The sequence below is a fragment of the Theobroma cacao genome, chromosome 4 (genome assembly GCF_053813885.1).
Source record: "Theobroma cacao isolate CCN51 chromosome 4, ASM5381388v1, whole genome shotgun sequence".
Taxonomy (NCBI): Eukaryota; Viridiplantae; Streptophyta; class Magnoliopsida; order Malvales; family Malvaceae; genus Theobroma; species Theobroma cacao.
In genome coordinates, this window is record NC_142642.1 from 39,085,149 (window position 1) to 39,097,641 (window position 12,493).

Here is a 12,493-nt window from a genome sequence, read left to right on the forward strand (position 1 = left end):
GGGCAGAAGAGAACAAAATCCCATATAGAAGGCAACAAAGCCAATTCTGATGCTTTATCAGTCCTCCTGGTTTTCCCATATCGAGCCTGCACTTGAAAAACATATTGATCTATTTCTGGTCAATCTCAAATGCTAAAAAGACATTCGATATGTAACCAGGCTCTGAACTTCAACCCTTCAATAAACCATGTGAAGGATTTATTACATACATAGACAAACAATTTGTTCTAGTAACTCGACAATCTTTAACTTTTCCATCTTCACAAACATATGGAACATATATAAGCTGGCTTTTGGTCCATTTTGTTGCTGATTTTTCACTTCCGTTCCATTAGATCAACCCCAAGTGACCAGAGCTTTCCAGTTATTCCCGGAACTGTACATTCTAACAAGTAACTTGGCCAAACCACGTTTTAATTATAAAATCCTCAATGCATAATAACAACAATTACAGGCTGATGGTAAATCTTTAAGGTATAAGAGAATGCAACAATAGGAGGAGTTAAGCAATGTTCAAAAGTGATTATCTACCTCATTTTTTTAACATGTATATGAATTCTTCTGCCTTGCCTGACAGGCTAATTACTGAGATTTGGAGAAATTAGACTCTCCGTATATACAATTGCTTCATGTCGATGGGGATGAAAACGAGCATTCCAGTCTTTACACCGACTTGGATCATTGCAGAACATAGTCTTCTCGACTTGTAATCCAAAGCCGTTAGCATCATACGTCCTAATTTCTTGCTGTGGATCACCTAGTAGTATGAAACCTTTGCGTTTTAAAAGGTACAAAAAGGAGTTCCAGAAACAAGACCATCGATTATGCTTGGGCATTCTATGTATCTTTGTCCAAGATTCCTTAACGCCAGGTTTCATACTAACCCAGAACTCAATACCACCACGAAGGTCATTTGTAATCGGTTTCCTGCAAGCAACGCAAAGTCTTTCCCCGACTCCAAATAAGCTGCCTGTGTGGAAGTAGAACGCATCGTCGTTGACAAGGTCAGGTTGTGGCATTTCATAGAGTCTCTCGCTCTTTAAATCAAACCCGAAGATTCTCTCCTCGCCGTAATTCTTCCAATAGAGAGCTCCATTGCTATAAACCCCATTAGTTAAAACACCAGTCCCGTTGCGTACTCGCATGTTTCTCCACGAATTTTTTCTCAGTGAAAAGATCAGAAGCCGTGAATTATCAGTTAGAATCACCTTGTAATCATCACAGGATGGGTCATAACCAAGACCCCCAAAACAATTCCTCATAGCTGGAACTGACAAAACTTTATAATAATCTGGCAACGTCTTGGAGTCTCCTGTTGATGGGTTCCACAAAACCAGATGCCTGGGGTTGCCAATGCCTAAACATACCAACCCATGACACGAACCGAAGAATCGGACATGATCATGGATATCACGTGTTCTGGTTTGTGGAAAACGAAAGCGTACGGGAACAGGGAGGCGCGATGGTTCACAATCTATGAACCGGAATCCATCAGGTTTTGATATAAGAATCTTTAGAGCAGTGATTTCAGGATCCGGTGACGATGCTCGTCGGTAGTGGTTTCTGGTGAATGGAGGGCTAGAGATGAAACGGCTCCATGACTTGGAGACGCTCTTGAATCTCACCAGAGACTTGACAGGCAAACGTGAGAGTATCTCATCTAGAATATCATGAGGAACGTCAATAGGCCTTGCCATGTTTTCTTGCTTTCTTCTTCAGATACTGTTCTTCTCAGAGAGCGGCTGCAGGAAGTTAGGTTACAAGAGTTCTTTCAATAGTAGTTCCTTTTATAACTTTTTAAGCAAACCATGGAACAGATTGATCAATTAACCTTCCACCCCTTAGTTTTTATTTATGATCTTAGAAGAAGAAACACAGTTGTATTAGGAGAGACAAATGGAAATACAGGAGCAACAAATAATTCTCTCTCCTAATACAACTGTGTTTCTTTTCATTCTTATTTTGTATTCAAATTGATCATTAAGAAATATGATTGCTATATATTTGATCATTAACGAATAATTTTCCTTGCATACCATAACAAAGAAAGCTAATCCTGCAAGCCCAGCATTACATTCACTGATTACGGTTTTCTTTCTCCCTGTAATGAACCTGCAACAGCTTTCCATTGATAAACTGCAGCAGAATATTCAACCAGCAAACAAGAAAGATCACTCAAACATTTAAGGGAAAAGTTGGAGCAGCTTCAACTCATTGTTGAAACTGTGATAAACCTTGTTCAACCAGCAGCATAGCACTCCAACTTTCTGTTGCCGTGCTTTAGTGCTCCCTTGCTTCCCCTAACCTTTTCTCTCCAGCATGTTGAATTCATTTTCTCTTCATCACCCTTGCTGGTTTTTTCATTTCATTCAGCTTGTGATGATTCACAACCCTGCAGCTGGAAAAGACTCTTGATCATACACCCTGTTATGCCAAGAGCCAAGGTGCAACAGCAGCAGAAGAAAAAAAATTCCATGGCGTAAGAGTAGTAGAACTTTTCTCCTCGCCATTCGAATCGTGGATGGTACACTCCTACCAGCACTCCTACTCTAATGACTAAATAAGTTTTGTATTTTCCGAGTCCCACTCAACAAATCAAGCTTTCTCACTTTCTTTCAACATCCACTGTCATGTCACCTAATTCTAGACTCATAGCACCCCCTAAAGAATATCCTTAAACTTCACTCCCCCTGATGAACCTTTCCCCCACCCACTTACTTTTTCCCCTGCTCTTCTCCCTATCCTCCCTCATTCCGCTAAAAGCTTTAAACCATTACCCTTCCCTAAACCAAAACAAAAAATGAACAGAGTTTCTTAATCCCACCACCCCCCCCCCCCCCCCCCCCCCTAATTAAATTCCCATTACAAATCAAATCCTCAAATAAATAATTTCCTTTATTCTCTTTTTTTTTCAACTTTTTTTTTATTATTATCCTGAAATTATACATCATTCCACTTATCAATTTAATCCGAAACTCCATCATTTTCTTTTGTTATACTAGGTTTTGTCTGCACACACTTTCGGGTCCCAGCCTGATGAGTGTGCAGTGACACATGCTCCTCGTGGACCCATTAGTGTTATGGATGATCTTCTTTATATTTGGGGAGAACCTTGTCTTCTAACAAGACCATCTTTCAGAGCACAGGCTCAAGTTTTAGATTCTTGCACATTTAATGTCAACAATGACTTTGGTTCTTTCTTGGATTGTATTTTGTATTGTTCAGTTCACAGGGGTTATTAAGTTCTTTTTTTTCCCAATGATACATGTTTTAAAGTGCTCTTGTGAATCTGATAATATGTTTATTTGATGAATTTTCCCCTTTTTTTGTGGAATTGGAAGATTCTGTGGGTTAAAAACCCAATATCATATGCATTGGCTATTCCACTTTGTTGGTATTTTACTTCGTCTTTTTTAGATAGCCCATGGTCTACATTGGAGTTGGACACATTGGTGTCATACTTTAGGCTTATTTTGTATGTCGAAGGCCAGGCTACTTGGGCTGGAAAACAGAACAAAGAACAGGAAATTGCAGTAAATCAATAGCCAGAGTACATGCATGAAGGAAAGATCAACAGAAAAAAGAAAGCCTACAAACTTACTTTGGTGATGAAAAACCCTACAAACTCAACATGTAATGGTAAGAAAAGTAGATAGTCTATTTTAAATTTCTGGGTTTGAAATGTTGCAGCAACTCATTCAGTAGAAGAAAAAACAATGACACTTCCACCTTTGAGGAAGTAAAGAGTAGCAGGCATATCCTTAAGCAAACTATTGATGGCATGATCATGTTGGTACTGTGAGCCATTTTTAACTTAAAAACCAGTTATAGTTCATCTACTTGGTTATTTTATTCTTGTTCCGTGCCTGATAGGCTAATGACTGAGATGAGGTGAAATCAGACTCTCCATATATGCAATTGCTTCACGTCGATGCGGATGACCACGAACCTTCCAGTCTCTACACCAACTTGCAATTGGATCATCGCAAATCATAGTATTTTTAATTTGTCTTCCGATTCCGTTAGCATTATGCGTTATAATTTCTTGCTGTAGACCACCTAGTACTATAAAATCATTGTTTTCTAAAAGGCATTTGAAGGAGTTCCAGATACGGGGCCATTCATCAAACTCGGGTGTATTACGTATCCTTGTCCAAGATTCCTTGACGCCATGTGTCTTCATCAACCAGAACTCAAAACCACCAACGCCAAGTCTTTCTCCACCGACTTCAAATAAAGTGCCTCTTTGGAAGTAGAGCGCATCGTTATTGACAAGGTCAGGTCCTGGCACTAGATAGAATCTCTCTGTCTCTAAATCAAAACCAAAGATCCTACCATCGCCGTAATTCTTCCAATGGAGAGCTCCATTGCTATAAACCCCATTAGTATAGACACAAGGCCCGTAGTCTAATTGTATCCTTCTCCACGAATTTTTCCTCAGTGAAAAGATCACAAACAGTGAATTATTACTTAGAAACACTTTGTAATCATCAGAGGATGGGTCATAACCAAGACCCCCAATACAATTCCACATAGCTGGAACTGGTATAACATCATAATTATCTGGCAAAGTCTTGGAGTCTCCGGTTGATGGGTTCCACAAAACCAGATGCCTGGGGTTGCCAACACCTAAACATACCAAGCCATGACACGAACCGAACAACTGGACATGATCACTGATATCAGGTGTTACTTTTGGTGGAAAACGAAGGCGTACGGCAGCAGGGAAGTGCGATGGTTCACAATCTACGAACCTGAATCCATCAGGTTTCGATATAAGAATCTTTAGAGCAGTGATTCCAGGGTCCAGAGATGATGCTCGTCGGAGATGGTTTCCGGTGAATGGAGGGCTAGAGATGAAACACCTCCATGACTTGGAGACGCTCTTGAATCTTAGCAGAGACTTGACAGGCAAGCGTGAGAGTATCTGATCTAAAATATCTTGTGGAACGTCATTAGGCCTTGCCATGTTGTCTTGCTTTCTTCGGATACTGCTCTTCTAAGAGAGCGGCTGCATGAAGTAAGGTTGGAAGAGTTCTTTCGATACTATTCTTTATATAACTTGTAAGCCAACCTTAAAACAGATTAAATTAATTAATCTCTCACTCTGGTGTAGTTCAGAAGAGACTTATTTAGGTATCAAGCCTAAATCTTTTATAGTTTCTCTCCTAGTGCAACTGTGTTTCTTTTCTACGATGAAGCAGATTCAATTCTCTGTCATTTCATTCTTATTTTTTAAAGTGCTCCTGTGACTATCAGAGTCGGAAGATTCTATGTGGGTTGAAAACCCAAGTTCACATGCAATGGCTATTCCACTTTGTTAGTCTTTTACTTAGCCTCTCAGAGAGCCCACGGTCTATATTGAAGTTGGACTTTTTGTTGTTATGCTTTAGGCTTATTTTGTACATACAAGGCCCAAAAATAGACGCTGCTTGTGCTGGTAAACATTACAGAGAACCGAAAATTGCAGTCAAGCAATAGCAAGAACATGAAGGAAGATCAACAAAAATAAAGCCTACAAACGAGCAAACTTACTTTGGTGATGAAAAAGCCTACAAACTTAACATGTAATGGTAAGAAAACTACATGGTGTTAATTTAAATTTCTGAGTCTGAAGTGTTGCAGCAACCCGTTCAGTGGAAGAAATACAAGGACACTGCTCCTAGTAATTACCTTGAGGAAGTAGAACGTAGCAGGCATATGCTTACGAAATTATTGATCATACTAAGGGTCTTGCTCCAGGCATGATCATGTTGGTGTAAGTCATTTTTGACTTAAAAACAAGCTCTAGTTTATCTACTTGGTTTACACACATTGTCAGCATTTGTGCTTATGCTCTAGACGGCACTCGGCTCTTACTTACCCAAGTATCACTAGGAGAAGTGGTCCTTTCAAAACTATTGTGCCAAAAACTGTGGCTTAACAATCATCAAATCATGGTCTCTGATTATTTTTTGGGGAAAAGATCATGGTCTCTGAAAAACGGAAAAAAGAACATGGCTATGGAGGTATGCAATATTGACAGGTATGATTCAAATGGACACAAGGCATTGTTATCCAAAAACAACTTAACAGTCTTCAGTTACATCCAACCAGTCAAAAAACTAGCTACACATGCTATTCAACATACATGATTTAACCTAAACAGGTTATTACAAAAAGTAATCTCAATCAACATAGCCTTTTTCCACCTTCACGCATAATCTCATGTGCAAGTTTATATTTTTCTACAGATGCTGCCCCACATTCCACATATTTACAAGCAGTTTCTCTTAAACTCCAGACCATAAAGGCCTTTAGTTCTTGGGAGCTTATCCCTGACTCAGCACCACATAGAATACGATACTCGGGATTTCTCATCCACCGATATAAGATATATTGAGGAGGAAGTTCCCTCATGTCCAACAGTTTGAACACTTTCAAGACATGTCTGCATAGTACCCCTATAAATTCAAACATTTGACAGCTACAATTAACACTGAGGTTGACTGCACTAAAGGTAACAGCATGTTTGTCATTCTCATTCCCAGACCGTCGAACCACATACCTGCTAATGGCCCCTTCTTCGTAAGTCTTTATCCCAATATAACTATAAGATTGGAGAAGTTCATCTTGAAATATTTTGAAGATGGTAAAAGTATAGAGCCTTCTACATTGTTCTTCAACTGGTTCCTTTGTTTGCAGATAAGCCTGCAAATTAAAAGAATTGAAATCTTCTTTTCTTTCCTCTTCACGACTTTGCTCAAGTCCCTGTTCATATCGTGAGATAAACTCTCTAAGTGGTGTTTGACCATTTACTTGTGTACCAAATAATGATTCAACACTTTCACCTATGGGGATGCCAGCAAAAAATTTTCCCCGCAAATACAATGGAACCCAACTTTCACGCTTTTCATACATATGTTTCAGCCAAATGTTTTCCCTCAAGCAATATTTAGTAATAAGCAAATTCCATGTGGTATTGAACTCAACAGTTGTCTGACTTTGATAGACACACTTTTCGTACTCATATCTAAATTCATTAGGCATTGACCGGAAATTCTCTCGCTCCTTGGCTCTAATCTGCCACAAAGAAAAACGATGATGAGTCCCAGGAAAGACTTTAGCAATTGCTTGCTGGATGGCCATGTCTTGATCAGCAATAATTGACTTGGGATGGCACCGAGACATTGCCCTAAACCATGTTTGAAACAACCAAGTAAAAGACTCCTTTGATTCATTAGCAATCAGAGCAGATCCAAGAAGCACCGGCTGCTTGTGGTGGTTTACTCCAACAAATGTTGCAAATGGCACCACATAGTTATTTTTCCTGTATGAAGCATCAAAAACAATAACATCACCAAATTGACTGCATGAAAATCTAGACCTGCCATCTGCCCAAAAAACACTCATGCAACTACCATTGTCAACATCTACTGAATAAAAGAATCCAGTATCTTCTGCTTGTCTGGTTTGAAAATACTCAAAAAGTACAGAGTACCACTCAGCTCCAATTTTGTTTTCTTGCCTTCTTTTGACAAGCTTGCCATTATTTACTTCAACTAGATCCATAGAGGCCAGGCCACCAGCTTCCTCCTCTAATAATTTCTTTGAAGCTGTGGAAAATTTCCTCTGGTACACCGCATGCACTTCAAGATCGTGATTATGATCTTTGTGAAGACGGTCTACTATCCAAGTGCCGGAGTCTTTCCTCTTAATCCTCATATATGCCCCACAACCTACTCTTGAAGGGTGCTGAAACCCTTCCTTTGAGCACACAAATCTGCGGGAAGTAATTGAACCATCATTCTTTGAGCGAAACAACTGACCAATCCGAACTCTAAACCCAGCACCTTCAGCATATGCTTGATAATATCCATATGCTTCATTAGCTGAATTAAACTCTAGACCCGTGTATGGTTCAGCTATAGATTGCCCTCCATCTCCTCCTCGTTTGTGCCGTTTGAAATTAATGATGCCAGATGGGATCAGTCCCCCATTATCTATTTCTTCCAGCAATTTGACTTTCGGCCTACGCAACACTTCAACCAATGATTTTGTAACCACAGGAGGGGTCTGCTGCAAAATAGGTGAATGGCTTTCGCCTACAGGCCCAAGTTCATGGTTATGATCCTTCTGAATTTGGTCAATAAGCCACTTCCCTGAATCACGTCTTTGTACCCTAATGAAAGCAGGACAACCTGTCCTTGAATTCAGCTGAAACCCTTCTTTTGAGCACACAAATCTTCTCGATGAAACTGACCCATCCGTTCTTGAGCGATACAGCTGACCAGTCCGAATTTTGAACCCGACACGGATTGCATACTGACCATAGAACTCACGTGCCTCATCTGCTGAATCAAACTCCAAACCCACGTATGGTTCCATTCTAGACTCTCCTTCGTCTTCCACATTACCATTGTTAAGCATATGCACCATACCAACAGGGTAGGCTTTCACAAACATAGCATTCACGCATTCTCCACTGTTAGCATTTATATCTGAGCTGCCTTAATTAAAATCAAATAATTAGAAGAAGATCACCTAAATATGGCTTTGATCTTTCTACCTCAGCAACTCCAAATAAAATACTTGTACTGCTTTTCTGAGGGTGCAAATTTTCTTCAAAATTTTCTTGATTAATCAATATCTTTGTATAAATGCATCATTTAACAGATTAAAGCCAAAAGAATGAAGATTCCACCTGCATCTTTAAAATCCAAATGAAAAATTTTTTTATTAAAAAAAAAACCGTTCTTTTCCTTTCTTTTACTTCTATGTGGAGTCACTATAATGGACTAGGAATTGAAAAATTAACATATACAATAATTTGATGAAGAAATGAAGAGAAACCCAGAAATTCAATCACATAAGAAAGCTCAAAGAAAGCATTAAAATTCAACGGCCAAACAAATAACAACTGGATTAACGGCAAATTAAGACAAATTAAAATCAGGGGTTCCCCTCCTCCCCCAAACCCCAAGAAAAGGTGAACAATGAATTACCTTTTGAAATCTGTGAAGTGGCTTGAGCCTGAATCAATGCCCATCTCCGGGTCTAGAGTCAAATCACTAAATCTGTATAATCTGCTTCTGATTTGTCTCCTTTTTTTGGCGGGAAATTATGGGGCAGAAGGAAAATAAGAGATAGGAAAATTAAGGGTTTTGAAAGGAGAGAAGAGAAGTGGTTAATGCTGCTGTTGGCTCCTAATCTTCCATTGACCGCTTTCTTCAGCATCGGCTCTTCTCTTTTCTGTCTTGCTATATAGTTACTATAGCCCATCACGTCTCTTTTTTATATATATATAGTTATTTCATTTTTTTATGTTTATTTAGTTTTTTTTATTCTATTACTATTTCTGAATTTTATTTTTATTGTATTTCTTGATTCTATTATACTATCTTATATTTTGGATAATTTTTAATTTTTAAATTTATTTATTAATAACATAATTATATTTAATTCATTCATAAATATTTATACACAAATAATATATTAAATATGATTTTATATTTGATATATTACGTATTTACATGTTAACACTTAATAATATGATTTCATAAATATGCAAAAATAAAAATTTAACTTTTTAAAATAAATATTTATTTAAAATTTTCAATTTTTAAAATTATTTACTAATAAAAAATCATATTTAGTTCACTTATAATATAAACTTTATATTATATTTCATGAAAATTGATTAATTAAATTTACTTAAAAAACAGAGAGAAGGCCCCCACACCAGGCAGAGGAACAGAGCTTCAGCCACAAAGTTCCTCAGTCTCTCTCTCTCTGTATTGTTCTCTGCTCTTGTCAAACTGACAATAACAGCAGTTGAATTCACTCTCAATCTTTGCACAGTCATTCTCTCGCTGGATACGATTTCATCTTCCAATGTTCCAACTTGGAATTCCAAATCCAATAACTCAGTAAGTTCCATTCTGATTCTTCTATGTACCTATTCAGTTGTTTACCTTAAATCTTCCATTTTTGCCTTAAATGGAAAATACCCATTAATGTAAATTAGTGAAAACACTAATATTCCATGGCCAGAGCTTCATCATTCCTAATAACCTTACTTAGGCAAAACCCTCGTAGACTCCAAAGCCCTAATACCCAGATTAGAAATCTCAGTGTAGATTCCAAAGAAACGAATTTTATTGCGAAGGAATTGAGAGAAATTCAAAACCAAAGTAGAGAAACGGATGATGCTATAAACCAACCAAATTTAGACATTGTAAAGCAAGTTTGCAAGATTACTAGAACAATACCCAGGTGGGAGGAAAATCTGCTCTCAAAGTTCCCTTCTTTTAATTTTTCGGATCCTGTGTTTTTTCGGGAGCTTTTGAGACAGCAAGAAAATGTGTTTCTCTCTCTGTGTTTCTTTCACTGGCTGCGGTCTAAATATGATTTTTCACCTGACCTTGATTCCTGTAATGTGCTTTTTGATAAGCTTGTGGAGGCTAATGCCTGTAAAGCAGCAAGAAATTTTCTTGAACAGACTGGTTTCAGCCCTGAGCCGCGTGCTTTAGAGCTTTACTTAAGACGTCTTTGTGAGGTTGGATTGGTCGAAGAAGCAGTTGAGATGTTTTCCATGTTGAATAAGATTGGATATCGTCCATCAGTAGCAACGTGGAATTTAGCATTGTTGGCTTTTCTTAAGGTTGGCAGGAATGATTTTGTGTGGAAATTGTATCAGGATATGATAGATTCAGGTGTTGTGGTGGATATTGATGTTGCGACTGTTGGTTGTCTGATTCAAGCCTTTTGTAATGATGGGAATGCTTCGAAAGGTTATGAGCTTCTTCGACAGGTTTTGGAAGATGGGTTGGTGCCAGATAATGTTGTTTTTAACAAATTGATTGCTGGATTCTGCAAGACAAGGAATTATGGTAGAGTATCTGAACTTCTTCACACAATGATAGCTAGGAATCGTGCTCCGGATATTTATACATATCAGGAAATCATTAACGGACTCTGTAAGAAGAGAAAGTGGCTGGAGGGTTACAGGATTTTCAATGATCTCAAGGATAGAGGGTATGCTCCAGACAGGGTCATGTATACAACAATGATTCATGGTCTATGTAAGATGGAGTGGCTTGGGCATGCTAGAAAACTGTGGTTTGAGATGATTAATAAGGGAATGCTCCCAAATGAATACACTTATAATGCACTTCTCCATGGGCTTTACAAGGTCCATGACCTCGAAGAGGCAGAAAAGTTATTTAAGGAGATGCTGGACAGAGGCTACGGAGAAACCACTGTGAGTTACAATACCATGATAGCAGGGTTTTGTTGGCATGGAAGGATGGATGAGGCTTATCGTTTATTTGAAGAAATGCCTGAAAAGGGCATTGTTCGTGATTTAATCACATTCAACACTCTGATCAAGGGCTTTTGCATGGAAGGGAAAATTGTAGAGAGTCTAAATCTTCTGAAAGAACTCTTGGTACAGGGTTTACAGCCGTCTACTCCCTCTTATACCCCTATAATCAAAAATCTATGTCAGGTGGGTCACATGCAAGAAGCCAAAGATTTGTTGAATGATATGCAAACTAGGGGTCTAGAACCAATAGTCTGTACACATGATCATGTCATTGCTGGATTGTGTGAGCAAGGATATGTTGCAGAGGGGATGGAACGGTTGGTAGAAATGCTGAAGAATAGACTCAAACCACGAAAGGAGACTTTTGAGAAACTGGTTCAGTGTCTCTCACAAAGTGATAGGTTAGATGATTCTTTACTTGTTTTGGATTTTATGTTTAGAATAGGTTATGCACTTAGAAATGGCATATGCCATTCCCTGGTTACCAAGTTTTGCGAACGAAATGCCCATTTTGTTGAATCATGTTTAGGAGAGGTTTTAGAAATAAATTAAGCAAAGCTTTTCCTTTTTGTAACGTATCTATGATGAACTAGCAAAGATAATCGATGCATGTTCTTTTGATTGCTTTGGGTATCTTTAGATCATCTCGAGACTAACATTGCAGTGATTTTCACTTTTTATGACAACCAACTAATAAGATGAATGTTAATGTTGAATGAGTTGAAACTTGCATATATTGTAGAACAGCAAAATGCTGTCCAATGGATGACATTCAATCGATCTGAAGCTTGTCTGCATATATCTACATCTAACATACTTTGCCCTGGCTAAAGGAACAATACAACAAAGAAATTATTGGTTTTAAAATTCCGAATTTTAGCATGTAATAGAAGTCAACCATGAGTCTGTCTCATTTTCAGCAAGCTCTTCATTTGATTACCTTGTTTCTCCCCCAACAACTTTGAAAAATTTATTCTAGTTATTATTTTTCCTCATTGATGAGAAACATGCTTCCATTGTTGATTGTGTTAATCTAGTCTCTGTGATCATCATTTTCCTTTCATTGAATAAATATGCCAAAATTTTGAACTTAGTGTTGACATTTCAAGGGGTTTATGCTTACAAATTTGCAGAAATTTTATCCATGGATTTTCTGAGAAATTATGGTATTGGACTTTTGAGTATGTC

General features: G+C 38.1%; 4 protein-coding genes across 6 annotated transcripts; 1 reads left to right on the top strand and 3 right to left on the bottom strand.

Moving 5' to 3' along the window:
• Positions 1–397: 397 nt before the first annotated feature.
• On the bottom strand, positions 398–1,835 carry LOC18603368 (F-box/kelch-repeat protein At3g06240-like). Its single transcript, XM_007035288.3, has one exon. It carries the CDS (start codon positions 1,695–1,697, stop codon positions 579–581), a length of 1,119 nt encoding a protein of 372 aa, XP_007035350.3. The 5' UTR covers positions 1,698–1,835; the 3' UTR covers positions 398–578.
• A 2,039-nt stretch (positions 1,836–3,874) lies between these two features.
• On the bottom strand, positions 3,875–4,969 carry LOC18603369 (F-box/kelch-repeat protein At3g06240-like). Its single transcript, XM_088805801.1, has one exon. It carries the CDS (start codon positions 4,967–4,969, stop codon positions 3,875–3,877), a length of 1,095 nt encoding a protein of 364 aa, XP_088661927.1.
• Positions 4,970–6,028: 1,059 nt separating this feature from the next.
• Positions 6,029–9,203, bottom strand: LOC18603370 (protein FAR1-RELATED SEQUENCE 7-like). Of its 3 annotated transcripts, none has more exons than XM_007035292.3 (2): positions 8,985–9,203; positions 6,029–8,480 (listed from the first exon to the last, which is right to left on the bottom strand). In XM_007035292.3, exon 2 carries the CDS (start codon positions 8,443–8,445, stop codon positions 6,172–6,174), a length of 2,274 nt encoding a protein of 757 aa, XP_007035354.3. In that variant the 5' UTR covers positions 8,446–8,480; positions 8,985–9,203; the 3' UTR covers positions 6,029–6,171. The 3 variants fall into 3 exon arrangements, with proteins under 3 accessions (XP_007035354.3, XP_007035352.3, XP_007035353.3); XM_007035290.3 differs by having other exon boundaries at positions 6,029–8,485; XM_007035291.3 differs by having other exon boundaries at positions 6,029–8,489.
• Positions 9,204–9,692: 489 nt separating this feature from the next.
• Positions 9,693–11,928, top strand: LOC18603371 (Tetratricopeptide repeat (TPR)-like superfamily protein). The gene has a single exon (XM_018118703.2). The coding sequence runs from the start codon at positions 10,025–10,027 to the stop codon at positions 11,855–11,857; it is 1,833 nt and encodes a 610-aa protein (XP_017974192.2). The 5' UTR covers positions 9,693–10,024; the 3' UTR covers positions 11,858–11,928.
• The last annotated feature ends 565 nt before the right edge of the window (positions 11,929–12,493 follow it).

Excerpts from the sequence above, each read along its gene's own strand:
- LOC18603368 (XM_007035288.3), bottom strand. The coding sequence starts at position 1,697 with ATGGCAAGGCCTATTGACGTTCCTCATGATATTCTAGATGAGATACTC.
- LOC18603370 (XM_007035290.3), bottom strand. The coding sequence starts at position 9,028 with ATGGGCATTGATTCAGGCTCAAGCCACTTCACAGATTTCAAAAG. Across the intron at positions 8,486-8,984 it reads CACTTCACAGATTTCAAAAG|CTCAGATATAAATGCTAACA; the intron begins GTAATTCATTGT and ends TAATTAAGGCAG.
- LOC18603369 (XM_088805801.1), bottom strand. The coding sequence starts at position 4,969 with ATGGCAAGGCCTAATGACGTTCCACAAGATATTTTAGATCAGATACTC.
- LOC18603371 (XM_018118703.2), top strand. The coding sequence starts at position 10,025 with ATGGCCAGAGCTTCATCATTCCTAATAACCTTACTTAGGCAAAACCCT.